This window comes from Maniola hyperantus, chromosome 18 (genome assembly GCF_902806685.2).
Source record: "Maniola hyperantus chromosome 18, iAphHyp1.2, whole genome shotgun sequence".
Taxonomy (NCBI): domain Eukaryota; kingdom Metazoa; phylum Arthropoda; class Insecta; order Lepidoptera; family Nymphalidae; genus Maniola; species Maniola hyperantus.
In genome coordinates this window covers 3,715,897-3,732,806 of record NC_048553.1, presented here as the reverse complement: position 1 = coordinate 3,732,806, position 16,910 = coordinate 3,715,897, and the positions used below count along the sequence as shown (strand labels likewise).

At 40.7% G+C, this 16,910-nt stretch overlaps 1 protein-coding gene across 3 annotated transcripts in view; it reads right to left on the bottom strand.

Annotated features, from left to right (window-relative positions):
- The window catches only part of MTA1-like (metastasis associated 1-like), a 93,126-nt gene that overhangs the window by 7,230 nt on the left and 68,986 nt on the right, over window positions 1–16,910 (bottom strand). For 2 of the 3 annotated variants that reach the window (XM_069504419.1, XM_034978305.2), the window contains 5 exons: window positions 6,024–6,217; window positions 2,867–2,984; window positions 1,405–1,607; window positions 728–916; window positions 27–160 (listed from right to left, as the gene is read on the bottom strand). In XM_069504419.1, the coding sequence (XP_069360520.1) occupies window positions 27–160; window positions 728–916; window positions 1,405–1,607; window positions 2,867–2,984; window positions 6,024–6,217 (838 nt within the window). Of the gene's footprint in view, window positions 1–26; window positions 161–727; window positions 917–1,404; window positions 1,608–2,866; window positions 2,985–5,755; window positions 5,803–6,023; window positions 6,218–16,910 lie in introns of those variants that run through there. The other variant, XM_069504420.1, reaches the window with a different exon arrangement.

The window sequence follows — 16,910 nt, the reverse complement described above, 5'->3', positions numbered from 1 at the left end:
ATATGTGTGGTGGTACAAACACTCACTAGTTGGGAATGTACACTTGCTTCAGCTTGGACTCGGCCTCTACCGCCTTCACGCGCTTCTGCTGTACGTAGCGGTCCGTCGTCTTCCACATGTAGTAGTACTCCACTAGATTCTTTAGCGTCTTCCATGGCAACTGCAATGCGACAACCAAACGTTATGCTAGATCATTCGGGTGCGTTTCCATTGAAGCGGAGGCGTGTCTATCAGAACAATCAGATTAAGGACAGGTGATGTGATAAAATATAAAATATAAATAATAATTATCACCACTATATCTTACAAATCCAATCCAACAACTGACAATGGAATGGACTGGAAACAAAGGATGTGTTCGTAAGCCGCGGCTGGCAGCTGCGACAGGTAGGTGTGCACAGTCGTTTGCTCATACGAGCGTGCTCGGCTGACAAAAACATCCTGCAGACCAGAATTCTATCGGACGCCCGAGCTCTAAAGGACGGCCCAGTTTGTACAGTTCAGTGTACAATTTATTTTTTTAATTCAAAAAACAAACAGCTAAACACATACACAATTTTGACCTTAATCTAGAAATTTCAGATGCATGGGGTATCGTTAGAATCCTTATATCATCTCAATTCTCAAGTGACACTGGATATTTTTTGAAAAAAAAAAATGTGCCGGCTGTATAGCGCCATTTTCAAATGTGAAAAAGGATAGTTATGGTTGGTTCAGGAATACTTACAAAGTCCTTTCTAATGTCGGCGAAGTCCTTGCCGTATTTGTCGAGCGACTCCTCGAAGAGGTTGGCCTCGGAGGCGGACCACTCCTCCATCTCGTCGCGGCACAGCACGGGCCCCGACGCGGGCACCAGCGACGACAGCGCCGCCTCTATGCTGTAGCCCGACTTGTGCAGCGTGTCCATCGCGTGGAACTGCAACACGTAAGGGTATATTTACTACTAGATGACTCTAGGTACAGGGAGGACGTCTAGCCAACGTAAAATGGACCTTAACTGCCTTGTTTGAAAGCTCACGTTCGTCATCTACAACTAGCGCTCAAATGCATGACTTATATCAAGAAACTTTTGACTGTCAAATTCTAATTACATTGAGATGTAAAGTAACGGTGTGACGGTTTAGCTTGCTCCCTGCAGGTTCCCTAGGGTCATCGCCAACTTCCCAGCCTCAGGTTGCTACTGAAAATTTCTTGAAACTAAATCTGATACCTTTTTGATCCAATCAAAGACTCAAACTTGGGATTAGATAAACAAGATTGGTGTGAGTTTTTATACGGATATAGTAAAAGACCTGGAGAGTGACATAGGCTACTTTTATCATTTCTGCGGAATTTCAAAACACTAGATCCACGCGAACAAAGTCGCGGGCATCAGCTAGTTAATATATAAGAAAATGTTCGTACAAGTGTGATGTCCCTGCTGGCGGCGGCGGCCGACATGTGCAGGCTGGGTTGCTTGACGCTGGAGGAGCAGTCGAGCGCGCGCGCGAACGTGCCCACCGACCGCGCCACTACCAGGAACTGGTCGATCTGCCGGTCCGACAGCCCGTGCGCCGGAGTCCATACTAGCGTTTCCAGCTCGGAGCTCTTGCGCGTGTCCTCCTCGCCTGCAAATGTTACGTCACTGGTCAGAAGTCTCGAGTGCAAATAGGCAAAAGCAGCGTGGATATAGACAAACTGAAAGAGAACTATTACACTAAAATTCATGGTCAAGATGGGGGCTTCTTTAGGGGACCATTCAGACAACATGTGTCATATTAAACTTTACAGTGCGACAAGGCTCTCTTGGCACTTCAATGACATTGACAGGGGGCGCTGTTGGAGAACAAAGGCTTAGAATATTCAAACAAGAACAAAGGGGACACTTGACGGCAACGTTAGGTCCGATTTTCGCCGCGCGCCAAGATAGCCTTGTCGCACTGTAATGCAATGCATCTGAATGCCGTCGTCTGAATGGTAACCTAAACCTTTCAAGAATAGCTTACTTAGTTTAGCATAAAAGTAGAGGGTCCTTGGTGTGTACATCACTAATATGCAATGCATATACGCTACGTACGCTATACGCAGCGTAATATAACGTTGCACAGTGCCTTTTCATGTCAAAGAACCAGGCACACTAAGGGTGAAATCTATAGAGTGCACTCTGACTTTGCTTAAACTTCAGACAGAGGTAAAACGAGACAGATGTATATCTCTCACATAAATCTGTCTCGTTTTAACTCAATCTTAAGCCTGGGCAAAGTCAAAGTGCGCTCTATAGATCTCAGCCTTAGTATGTTTCAATAGTATTCGAGTTATGCGCTTGTAAGTTGTATGTATACCCTGTGTATAAGCACCAAGTAACCCTTATCATTATATGGACATTCTCAAAGAACAGCCCGCGACAGTAGGTATGGCCCAGTCAGGACAAGTCTAAGCTGATTTACTAACCAACGACTTTACTGAATGGAATGTTTGATATTATGTAAATTAAACTCCTGTTACTATAAAACGTTAGCCTAAGTAAGACCTTGTCCAGAACAGGAAGGTTCTCCGCCAATCGTTCCGCGCGTATACGCGGATACGTTGCATCCAGAAGGAGTGAGCAACGCGCGAGCTTTCGTGCCGCTGAATTTCCATGGATACGTGAATTCGCTCTGAAGTACGCGCGTAAACTGCATGCAACTTTACGTGATGCTTGTGGTGTGGATGCGATGACTTGACAGCGCCCAGTATCTCGCCAACGCCGAATGAATTCGCGCGAAACGATTCGCAGCGAATTCGCCACTTCTGGACAAGGTCTTAAAACTCCACCTCAATTACCAAAAAGTTCACTTTTTTTATAAACTACTTTGTGAGAAGGACAGTGTAAGAATAAACTGCTTACCTTCTTTTAATAAATTAGTTACTTCAGTCTGATATCTACTTCCAACTCTGATTTCACCCTTATCTGCTAATAAAGTCTTTTGTGAAGGATCAAATACTAAACAATAAAAAAATGCGTCCTGAAACAAAGAGAAAAACGCTTGTTATTCATTGTCTAACATAGTAGCATAATAATATTAATTAGTCTACATAAAATAGTGAATTAATATATTCTATATGAATCATACCTACATTTTAACATAAAGCAGAATCAGCGATATAAATGTTTCACTAGATGGGGCACTTCATAGTAACAGCATGTTCCAAGGAACATCGTTGGAACATGCTGTTCGACGTACTACTACTACAGCTTTAGTACCTATAGTCTGTTCTTAATTTATCTATGTTTGTAGAAACAGACTGCGTCTACTGTCCGTTCATCGTAACTTGACGCGTGAGTACTATGTTGGCACCATTGCTTTGTCTCTTTATTCCTAAGAACTTAAGGTTTATTATTGTGTGATTTGCAATGGTGCCAACATATTACTCACGCGCCAAGTTACGAGGAACAGACAATAAAGCTGATTACGATTGAAAGGAGTGCGGACACCGATGTTCGTTGGAACATGTTACTATGAAGCGCCCCATCTAGTGAAACATTTATATCGCTGAGCAGTATAGGTACAAAAAACATAACCGAAAGCGTCTCAAACAATGTGTGGATATTTTTTGTAAGAATATTTAAATTAAGTCCACTAAAACATTAAATAGTCAATTTATTGTGGCAATTAAATTTGGCCAACAAGGTAGTTAGACATTTTCGAGGTTTTTTACAAATAAAATGGACACATTTTAAGTTTTGCTTTTAGGTCGTTATATTAAATATTATTGTACACATAATTGTGTAAAAAGCAAAATGAAGTAACTGTAGCTTTAATCTCGTACATAACAATAACTCAATCACTACATATTTCGAAAAAAAAATTGCGGTTGGTAATATCAAGCTACTACAGTACCCGGCAGGAAATATTGTACATCAACCTTTAGAAAGATATAGCGATTTCGTAGAGCGTTGTCTCTGTCGTTGAGCCCGACAAAAGGTCACATAGATATGAGTGACAGAGACAACGTTCTACAAAGCCGTCTCATTCTAAACGTCGATGTATAATATTTCTTGCCGGCTACTGTAGTTGCCTGACGTTGATATCAAAACATTAAATAAAATATGTAATCTATATAATGTTGTCCAATACTATAAAAGGAAATCCTCCCAATTTTGGATTAGTTCTAGATTTAAGAGATTACAGAAACAGTTGGTATAACCAAGGACCTCGATTCCACTGATAACGATGGACTGTACACTTTTGAACCTGAGGCCCTTAGCCTTATGCTTAGTGCATTTGGAGATCATCGTTTTGTCGAGACGGTTAACTAGCTTTGGGTAAATAGTAGTCCAAGTATCTGCAATGGACATAGATAACAGTGAACGTGGAACTCGGAACTCGGAACTCAGGAATTGGCAGTGGGATCGACGACGCCTTAAAATTACAAGTACGCGGCAGAAAGTAATGTACATCAGCCATTAGAATGACATTTTGCCTTTGTCAAGCGTTGTCTCTGTCGCTCATACCCATATGACATTTTGTCGGTCTCAACAACAGAGACTATGCTCTACAAATCTGCTATCTAAAGGTCGATGTACATTACTTTCTGCCGCGTACTGTACCTACTTGAGTCTTGCTACAAAAAGCGGTTAAACAATACGATCACATTCAATATATTAATACCAATCTTTGTATGGCCATGTTAATACAGCAAACAGGAAGCTGTACGGCGATACGAGATAGTCGGCAAGTGCATGCTCATTTCCTTATTAGTTGCGTAGATGGAATATTATTGGAGCCACGGCTCGGGCCGGACGTTGGGACACGTTCAATATACTATGGACTAAACTAATAGCTCAACCTATTTTCACTAAATCATAAAAAAATCATGATATACACGTCATGATATAACAAAACAAGTAAGTGCAAGTATGACTCGCGTCCTGAGAGGGTTCCGTAGTCCGTACCATAATATGTCTAAATATTTAAAACGAAAAGGTGACTGACTGACTGATCTATCAACAAACTGCTTCAAAGTTCAAACTACTGGATGGATCGGGCTGAAATTTGGCATGCAGATAGCTATTATGACGTAGACATCCGCTAACAAAGGATTATTGAAAATTCAACCCCTAGGCGGTAAAATAGGGGTTCGAAATTTGTGAACTCCACGCGGACGAAGTCGCGGGCCTTAGTAAGTTTAATATAATCCATCAATACTTTAACTATTGTAAATGCGAAAGTGTCTGTCTGTCTGTATAATATGGGTAGTGATATAATAGAAAAGCTTTTCATTCAAATAAATATTTACAAAGTGCTTTGGAATCGTCAAGTGAAATCTGCACTGCTGGTTCGGTGAATGTAAACAAAGGAACTGAAATAATGATTTTAGGATTTATTCCACCACTTGCGCAACAAGACCTAGTTACCTATCTTCGTGCTGTGTTTGGCATACGCAAAATAGACTTCGATAAAAAAGCCAAAAAGAAAATTTGTTAAGAAAATTCAGCATGACATGGACAGTGTCGGTAGCAGCTGACACTGTCCATGTCATGCGGTTTCTATGGGGCGGCACATACATAAGTTGAGCAGCGACTCTGTCTTGCTGAGGAGTGTGACGGTTTGCGTGTGATAAAAGTACGTACCTACTTACGCAAAAAATTCCAATAATAATAATGCAATACCAATATGCACCTCTAAACTTCCAGTCAACAAAAAGTTAGAACTAAAGTATGAAGCTTGAAAGAAGCTGATAGTATTGCAAATGGAATGTCTGGTGATCTCTTTGCGGCGCGGTACATACTCACATCCTTATTGAGATAGCTGAGCAGCGACTCGTGTCTTGTTGAGGAGTGTGACGGTACACTTGTGGTGAATGTACGTACGCAAAAACTACAATAGTAAAAAAGCAACGCCAAAAATAATAAAATGTACCTCGAAGCTTACATTTTTAACAAAAAGAACCATGGGGCTGTGAATCAGCTTGGCTAGTGGTTAGAACTAAAATATGAAAGAAGCCGATAGTATTGCAATTGGAATGTCGGGTGATCTCTTTGCGGCGCGGTACATACTCACATCCTTATTGAGATAGCTGAGCAGCGACTCTGTCTCGTTGAGGAGTGTGACGGTGCACTTGCCGCGGATGTGCGTGGCGGGCAGGGTCTCCACGTGCCGCGACAGGAACAGCTCGCGGTGCTTGGCCTGGTGCCGCTGCTTCGGCGCCAAGCCGTCGCCGCCCGGGAGCTCTGAAGATTCCTCCTCCATCGCTACTGTAAATTAGAATAAACCGACTCAGATGACTTGTTATAAGAACGGAAGTGTGTTTATTTATGGATGAGAGCCTGTGGGCTAGCGGAATTTCATATCACTGTTCAACTTAATAAAATAAAGTGTGAAAGAATTTACAAGAGAGTAATTAATAAATAAATAAATAAAAAAGAAGTGATATAGCAGGTTTTATGAAGCCCATTACCTCTTATTGGTTTCTACCAGAACGGTTAATTGCAACGGCTTGGAATTACAACTTTATCGGTGGACTGTTAAATAGCTACGGCCGAAGCCTCAGGTCAGACCAAACCACAGACAATTTAGAAATTATAAATTTACAAATTGCCACTGCCGGCAATCGAACCCGGGACCTCTAACTTATAAGACCACAAGGCTTACCACTGCGGCAGGGAAGTAATCATAGAGTAGGTATTAGTACAATTTGTCCATGACATTATTTTATTGTTACATATTATATAGGTGTCACTAGAATAGATCGCGTTGTACCAGACTACCAGGTACATTTACACATTCATAAGAGGTCAACCACAGGCGGCGTCTATGTGCCTATGACAAAAGCGTGCCCTGCGCGGCGACGCAACGTGGCCGCATCGAACATCAACGCCCGACGCCGTCCTTTATTATATACAAGCATTACTTTATTATATATACAAATGAGATGAATAGCCCTGTTTGATATATTTAACAAGTTACTAGGAAGCCCTCGAATGGATCTATAAATTGTAACTGGAAATACAGTCTGAGATGGAAGCATGCTAATCTGGAAGGGACATGGATCATTACAGTTTTATTACATCCCTAATCGATTTTTACTTTTTATAGCGCATCATACAATTTAATAAATATGTAACATTTATCCCTTCCAGATTAGCTTGCTTCAAACAGACTGCTTATACTAAAATTCTACAATCAATTATAGACTACATACATACATTATATTATTACAATCGAAGATTATGTAAATGATAAAAGAGCATGGAATTGACTAGCAGCTCGCGGGATACCTAACTAATATAAATGGCATAATAATATTGTAAATTGAATATTTTTAAAACAGCAACTGTCGGGTTTTTTTTGCTGGTTCTTTTCGGTAGGAAGGGCATTCTGAACTTGTAAAAGTTTAATTGAATAAAAAATCTTTCTATTTCTAAATTGATATCATAGTCAAGGGCTAGTTTGACATTGAAAAAACGTACCTACTTATTAAAGGTTGAATTGGGTCACATTTATATTTCATTCAATAGGTTTAAATTAAAGTAGGCGATAGCGAGGACCGGTTTGGAGTTAAGATGGCTTTTGTGTGGTGACGTGGCGCGTGCGGCCGCGGGGTGGGGGCCGCCGTGTCGAGGGGTAGTGACTGCTGGCTACTTATTATTATTAGGCCCGCTCCATTATACACCCGTGTCGAAGCTGTGGATCTGGCCCGCGATTCGCGAGTGATCTCTACGCGAAAAATATGTTGCCCTACAAAGTCCCAGGCTGAGGTCTATACAGCATACCTACTTTGACTTTGCTCCTTAAGTTTCAGTTAAAACGACACCGATTTATGTCGGCGATATACCGTTGACTCGTTTTATCAGTGTCTTAAGTCCGGGCAAAGTCAGGAGTTCATTCTATATATTTCACCTTAGGGCGTTTGTGCACTCATCCGTATTCAGTTCGTACCCATGATTCTTCGAAGTCGCCGTCATGCAATTCATACAAATACGTACGGTACGCGGCCGAAAGTAATGTACATCGACCTTTAGAAGGAGATAGCAGATTTTTAGAGTACTGTCTCGGTCGTTGAGACCGACAAAACGTCATATATAGGTATGAGTGACAGAGACAACGCTCTACAAAACCGAAACGTCATTCTAAAGGCCGATGTACATTACCTTCGGCCGCTTTCTGTAGGTACATTCGATTTGTATTTTTATATCACGGATGAGCACAATCGCCCTTAGTTCGTACTTCGTAGTCCTTTTTCAGACATCGCACGGGGAACGCCGCGCGCCGTGAAGTCGCGAAACTATCGTTCGCGGACTGTTGTGGTGCAAGTGTAGAGTTGGCTTTACCGCCAGTCTCACAGACACCTCGAGCCTCACCGGCCACCGCCACCGCACTAATACCACGCGTCATAAAAGCTCACCTTGATAACACGACGATCAGGCTAATGACGAATGTCAATGAAACTTTTACGATGACGTTTAAAATTAAAATCGGAGCAGTTAATTTAGTTCCTTTTTAATTTTATTTATTTATTTTTACAACCAATACCACTTAGTTTGTCTCGCCAAACTGCACAGAAGTGTGTTAGCGAATTCGCGCTCATAAAGAATACACCGTGCAATTAACTAATGCCTACTGGAAGTGCTAAACACATAATACAAAATAACGGGTTATTCCGTATTCATCCTGAGTTATGTGACATCTCATCATATTAGTTAGGTATAATGTTCTTTATCCGTCCCAATCTAATATTCCTACCTCAACTGATTAAAATAATTATACCTATTTAAAAATCAGTACCTACCCTTATAATAAATGTGAAAGTGTGTTCGTTTGTTGGTTTGTTGATTTGTCCTTCAATCACGTCGCAACGGTGCAACGGATTGACGTGATTTTTTGCATGGGTATAGATAAAGACCTGGAGAGTGACATAAGGCTATCCCGGAAAATCAAAGAGTTTTCACGGGATTTTCAAAAAACCTAATTCCACGCGCGACGAAGTCGCGGGCCTCTGCTAGAAACGTAATAAAAATTGCCTGTTTTAATAGCGTTAACATCGTGTCGTCAATTTATTAATTAGAATTCGAAAGCACATAGCTTCTCCAGTATCCTAAGCAACGCAAATTAGGGGTTGGGGTGTATGGTGGCTACTTATTACCACGCAGTCTCACAGACACCTCACTCCTCACCCGCACTAATGCCATGCGTCATAAAAGCTCACCTCGATAACATGGCGGTTGGGCTAACTACGAATGTCAATGAAACTTTTACGATCACTATTAAAATTAAAACCGGAGTAACTAGGTAACTGGACACTGTGGATTGAACTGACAATATGTTCAACCTAAAGCTTCAAGACAGTTGTATGCAGGCTCTGCCACGAAGCTTTGGGGCGCGGCGCCGCAGTATTAGAGCTAGCGCTTACCGGCCGGCCTCGGTGCGGTGAGTTGCGGTGCGTTTTAAATTCCGCAAATTTGAATTTTAATCTATCAAAATCCGGTGTGGAATTAATTCCGCAGTGTGCGCGCCTCTATGTAGTTATATAGCTCACAGATTTTGCGGGAAAAAAACGTACGGAAATTTACCGTGGAGCACGCTAGCTCTATGAGCCTATACGCACGGTCGACTAGTTGCCCGGCAACTTGGTCGACGGAGACCATTAGAATCTGTGATTAGTATGGAAGTTGCCGAGTCTATACGCACCGAGTTTCGACGACTCCGAGCGCATAGACACGGCGACTTCCTTATAAATTACAGATTCTTGAATTGCCCGTCGCGACTAAATAGCTAGGCAACTATCGACCGTGCGTATAGACTTTAAAGAGAGACAGACACAGTACTCCGACGCCTTTGATCTCGTGGTAAATGAAGACTACAACGACTTTGCTATGACTCTGCCATACATGTTCCGGAATTACTGGGGTCGTCTCGGGTCGCTCCCTTGCTGCACGATTGCTTTGTCTAGATGGCTTCGTCGAACCTCTGGTAGGTAATAACATACTATTACTTATTCTGTGCCTGCGCTAATGCATAAACGTAGTTACCCAAGGTGAGCATTGGACGGAGCCGCTGCGCCGTTGCGCGTTGGTGTAATAGATCGACATCGGTTAACTTGATATAGAGTCTGCAAAAGCACTGCACAATCTTTTTCATGGAGTCTTTTTCATTGACAAACTTAAACTCGGCTTTATGTACTTTTACATACAGTTGAAATTGGTTTAATTAAAACAAAACAAGGAGGAGACTAGGTCGCGTCAAACATCTTTTACGTGGAGTCAAGAGTGAACTAGAGGAGTGCAGCGTCTTCTTTGATAAAAAGCAAAACTAAGCTTAATTTACTTTGGCAATAGCATCGTTATATATATCATTTTGTTTTCATATCAATTTCAATCGTAAGTCACCTACATACCTACTTACTGAGTTTAAGAAGTCGGTATAAAGATATCGGAAAAAAATTCTGTGCGGTGTGCCTCAACTCTATATTCCACTAAGTATGCGGCGGACCTAAGGGATATTATATAATTTTGTTCCAATTGGTTATATCAAAGATGTTAAACCAACTATAGTTACATTTGAGTCTAAGCTCGGACTGATATGGATTATGGATACGGATGAATCGGAAAATGAAGTCCAGAACCGGTCGTTAGCTACGCGAGCTACCAGTTAAAATAAACAGAAAAGACATATCGCCAAACATCGTCCATTTAGCTCGAATCCGATACAGTAAGCCCATTATTGGCATTAGTAGAAGGGGAGGGGAACAAAAAAGATTGGATGTTGAGGCAAGCGGCGCATTAATTCCAATCGCAATTTCGTAATACTTGTTGGGAGTAATGGAGAAACTGCAGACATATAAATACAGTAAGCGGCCGAAAGTGATGAACATCGGCGTTTAGAATGACATTTCACCTTTGTAGAGCGTTGTCTCTGTCACTCATACCATATGACGCTTTGTCGTTCTCAACGAACGAGACAGTGCTCTACAAATCTGCTGTCTCCTTCTAAAGATCGATGTTCATCACTTTTAGGCGCGTACTGTACCTACGACGTACCTTACCTACCTAGTTACCTAATACATTTTGTTTTTAAAAAGAAAACTACAAATTTCCCAGCTCACTTTCTTTGCAGGGAAATCCGCATCCGTAAAAGCTCCGCATTAATTGTGTTTGTTTGTTGGTTTGTCCTTATATCACGTCGCAACGGAGCAACCGATTGACGTGATTTTTTGCATGGGTATATAGTTAAAAACCTGGAGAGTGAAATATGCTACTTTTTATCCTTTAAAATGAAAAAGTTCCCACGGGATTTTTAAAAACCTAAATCCACGCGTACGAAGTCGCGGGCATCAGCTAGTATAGGTATACGCGTAAGTATGTGACATGCAATAAGATTTTCTTACTTAATCACTATACTACATCTAGGTAAAACACTAATTAATATAGGTAGGAAAAAGAACATATTTTGTTTAAGTAATTATTAGACCGTAAAACCACACAAAAAGATTTTCTTACTTATTGCACAAAAAGCAAAGACGTCAAGGAAGCTCTACAAAGAAAAGGAAAAGTTGAAATTTGAAGCCAAAAAAAGGTCACCAACATTTGAAAGCGCCTTTTCTCATGTGAAAATTGTTTTAAAACTTCGCACGTGTACCAAGTGTATGATTCAATAAATTAATGCACATGCGATATAAATTTTTTACGACTTTCTCTTCCATATAATAAGTAAAATTCCGCTGAAACATCGTTATATCTTAGGTAAGTAACTAATAGGTTTGGTATTTTATAAATCAATAGTTAATGCTTTCGACTTCGTTCGCGTGGGTTTAGTTTTTTAAATCCCGTAGGAAGTCTTTGATTATCCAGGATAAAAGTAGCCGTTGTTGTCCACTCTCCAGGTCTTTAACTATCACATCGATCTGTTGCTCTGTTGCTACGTGATTGAAGGAAAAACCAACAAATCAATAAACCAACAAACAAACACACTTTCGCATTTATAATATGGGTAGTGATTCATCATCATCATGATCAACCCATCGCCGGCTCACTATAGAGCACGGGTCTCCTCTCAGAGTGAGAAGGGTTGTAGCCATAGTCTACCACGCTGGCCAAGTGCGGATTGGCAGACTTCACACACCTTTGAGAACATTATGGAGAACTCTCAGGCATGCAGGTTTCCTCACGATGTTTTCCTGCACCGTTAAAGCAAGTGATATTTTAATTACTTAAAAATGCACATAACTCTGAAAAGTTAGAGGTGCGTGCCCGGGATCGAACCCCCGACCTCCGATTAGAAGGCGGACGTCCTAACCTCTATGCTATCACAGCTTACTTAGCTTATACAGGTTTCAGTTTAACTAGTTAATATTCAAATGAGAACCAAACTACGTTTGTATGAAGCGCTCTACGAATAAACTCTCCTACGTCGTCGTTGCGAATAAGGGCGTTGTTATGTAATGTGTAATCATTTTCTATGTACCATAAGGATAACGGGACCTGATAAAATGCGGTCTTGATCGTAACATTCTTAGAAGCAAGCAGGCAAACAAGTGGAATGTAGAATCACGACATAGACGTCTCGAGTTACTCATGAATATAAAATATTTATGTCGGCATTTATATAATAAGTAGCTCTTATTATGAGTTATGTCAGTTGTGGCTTGCCATATTTTGTTATTTCAGTCTCCAGTACACATTGGCCCAATCTACTGGAGTCTTACGGCAAGTGCCAACCTACGTATAAACGTTTTAAATGTACTATGTATGATATCATAGAAAACATAATATCTTGAAATCCTACAAAACTTAGTAGTCCGTAAGTCGAATATCGCTGGTCTGGTAAATTGTGGTCATGAACTAAAAATAAGTATTTTCAATTTTCGAAGAACTATATCAAGTGGGTTATCATAATATGAAAGGACTTCACCTGTGCATTCTAAAACAGATTTTTATTTATTTTTATGCATCATAGTTTTGAATTATCGAACAAAATGTCGAAAAAATACGACTAGTACGGAAACCCTCGTTGCGCGAGTCTGACTCGCACTTGGCTGGTTTTTTCACAAATACAAAACGTTAGAACGGAACTTTAAGCACCGTTTTCTGGAAACCGACTTTTCTGACTTACTACTGCCATCTCGATTACCACACAATAGGGCTGCACATAAAATCCCAGGTTATAATATTACGAAATTCGTCATATTGTGGAGCTACAAAACCTATTTTGACTTAGTTATATTTTATAAGTAACTCTTATTATGAGTTATCTTAGTTGCTACTTACTCTGTTTTCTTTGGGCTTTCGAATAATAAGGTTGCCATCAACAAAATCACAAATCAAAGCCAAGGAAATTCGTAAACCCCGGAATTTAGAATTCGAAACCCCACTTCGCAGTTCACTTTGGCTTTTTTTAGGGTAAGCTGTAGGGTGGCCATAAAAACTAAGCACAAATGTAGATTTGTACAAAGAATACAGAGGCCCTAGTGTAACTTTTCAGGGCAACGTAAACTGTGCGTAAATCTATCATTAAGTATAAACGGGAAATGAACAAAGAACCGTCCGACTTGTTTGTGACTTTATGTTAGAATTCGTTTGCAAATTTGTTGTTTGAGTTGAGGTAGTTTACTGTGATTTTTGACCCGCCCACTTTTCCTCATGGCGAATAGGACTAATCCGGAGAAATCGAAAACAATGGCAACCCTAAATGGAAATAATGTTTTTCGTCGTTCAAGTAGAGTAGGTAGGTAGGTACATGGGGTAGTTAAAACACAATTTACATTAATAAGTAATATTCATAACAAGCGTCGCTTGTGTGATCTTATATCTTATTCTTTAAACTCCGTAACTACTTACTACTCATATTAACTCATAGTAGGTAGGTACCTACTTAATTTATGTAAAGAATAATTTCAATCATCATATTTTTAGCTGGGGTTATTATAATCCCTACTTAAGCATTGTGTGCATGAAGGCCAAATAGTGCGTTGCCAGTGATATTATAAATGGTTCCGAGACATAGGTAGTCGTTATGGGCCACATGCCAGCGGGCGATGGAGTGAGATATTCAGAAAGACGGTGGTCTCTTGTAGGGACTTCCACACGCCACGGTCTTGTGCCACTTGCATCCAGCGGCTCCCTGCGACTTGTTTGATGTTGTCTAACAACCTATTACGGGTGCTACCAACGCTGTGCTTTTCGGTGCGAGGTCGCCATTCTAGCACATGGGGACCCCAACATCTATCGTGTATACGGACTATGTGCCCTGCCCATTGCCACTTCAGCTTCGCAATTGTTTAGCTATGTCAGTCATTCTGGTCTCCTGCGGATCTCCTCATTTATTGATTTGATGGAGAAACGCCAAGCATAGCTCTCTCCATCGCCCGCTGAGTGACTCTGAGCTTTCTTATAAGGCCTATGTTAGTGACCATGTCTCGACATCGATTTTATGGCTTACGTTAATTCAGTATTTAGTAATTAGAATACTCTTTAAGTGATTGCGCAAATATTTAAAAGCAAAATGTTCGCATGGCTGGTAACACGGGAAGCTCGGTTGCCTGTTTCAGGTGGGGTGCGGTGTAACACTCCTTATCTAATCTTTAGTATGGTGGCATTGTTAGCGCTGTGGACTCAAGATTAGGATTAGCTGGAGCAGCTTTATTCCGATCGTCGTATATCGTTCGGTTTATGATATTGCTCGTTTTTACTACTATAGCGAGCTTCGGAAGCTTTCACGGAATTACGTATCTAATAAAAAAGTATTATGTTATGAACTTTGTGAATATCAGTTTGTCCATTCTCTTTCTTTATAATTATTATTAGACTTCATATAAATGATTCGGACATTTATTTTATGATCAAGTTTGAATTCTTCTTTGTTCTAGAATATGACTATTTCGGCAATTTAATAAGTTCGGATTATGGATCCACACGCGTCACTACGCAACTAATTAAAGCGTAGGCAAAGAGAAAATGGCAATCTGTGGAGCCCCTCCCCCCGCTAGTGGGGGGTTGGTTACGTGTGCCCCCTTGGGGTGGTCGGGTGTATGGTTTTTCTGCTCGGGCATCCTTTGCTTACTTATTGATCCAGTCAAATGTGTGGAGGTGGCGCGGTGGGTGGCGCGCCCGCCCCCCCACCTCCCAAAGGGGGTACGTCCAAATAAATCTGCCCGCTCGCGAAACACCGCAGTGACAACAACGGCCGATGGTAAGACGCGGCCGCAGTCTCCGGAGCTCATCCCGAGGGTCGTCAGCGAGTCCGGGTCATTTGTCCACATGGTGAAGGCCTATCCCGCGACATAAACCATGAATGGCATTTTAATTGAAATCATTTCCATCGAAAGGCATCGGCGGGCGCGACCTTAGAAACAGGCATGCGCGCGGCCGCCGAAGGTACCTAGTGTTAAACCGCGACGCTTCTGCTATTTTCAAAGGGGTCAACGACATTTGCTATTAAATAAAAGATACGACTATCATTCGTGTCGAGTTGAATCTGTAATTCAAACGAGATATTCAACACGTAAGCTGTTCTCAATAATGAACAGGCATTATGGGTACCTAATTGTTATTCAAATATCTGCATTTATTCGTTTCAACAAACTATACAAACACAAAGGAGTATCTATCTTTCAATGTCACTCGATCATGGAAAAGATAATTTTACCACTACATAGGTAATTATATGCTATGAGTTTAATCTATAATTTGGCGGCGATAAAAAGCAGAGATTCCATCTAAATCTGTTTTAAAAAGAACCCTCAATGAGGCTCCAATAGCTGAATGGTAAAAACATAAGTAAAAGTAAATCAATATTATCAATTTGAATTTTGTTGTTGGATTACCAAATGAGTAGGTATATCTGATATACCTAAGCACTCCTCGTTTCACGATAGCTTTAATGAAATAAGAAATATCAGCCATAACTCATTACCATTAAACATACCTAAATGATATTTCTTCTTTCCACCACTGTAGGAAAAATTTTAATCTCCGAAATATACTTTAAATAAAAACGATTGAAATTAATCCAAAAAGGCCTCAAAAACCTTATTCAGTAATGCATCACCAAAATGCATTCGCAAAAACTTTAATGACCGCGAATTGAAGAATGAAAAGGTTGTTGTCGCTCAAACACAGCCGTGCCAAGCTCCCGAATCTATTCAGGCAATCCTGCTGTAAAAACTGTGTAGCATGCCAACTCATATACAGGCGGATCAATTAAAGGTAGGTTCCTTGTTTATTTGCAGAGATGTAAAGCACGAGATCCTCGTAGTATTGGATAGTACACGCTATTACATAATAACGCTATAAAATAATAGTATATTGGTTGTACTTTCAGAAAATGAGGTAATGACAAGAAAACGCATCCTCAACCTTTCGAATGTATTCCTCAGGCATTACGGCTGATAAAACTGTATTATGGCATTCCAAGACAATACAATCGAATCCGATTAAAATCACGAGATCCTCGTAATATTGGATAGTAGCACGCTATTAAAAATAATGATATCTTGGTTGTACTTTCTACTATCGTACCGCAAGGCATCGCCAAGGTCTATGGTCTAAAATACCCGTACGTAGTCGAAATTTCACGGACCGCTAAGGATATAGAACGCATTCTATATCCGGCATCTGTTTTCCACTCCAATTTTAATATGGGTCCTTCAAGTCAAGAGTAAATAAGCATCTTATAGGCAAGCGCGCTACATCTTAAGCTGCACCATCACTTGCCAGCAAGTCTGATTGTAGCCAAGCGCTACTATGTAAGTAAAAAGTTCAGCTACCGAATCCGGTATCTGAATTCGGTTCATTCCTCAGGCATTCCCGCTGTATACCCTATGGTATGCCAAGTTATATACAGTCAGATCAATTATGGGTACTAAAGGTAAGTTTGTTATTTGCCCAGATTGAAATCTCGAGATGCTCGTGATATTGGATATAATCACGCTATTAAAAGCAAATCATTGCGCAC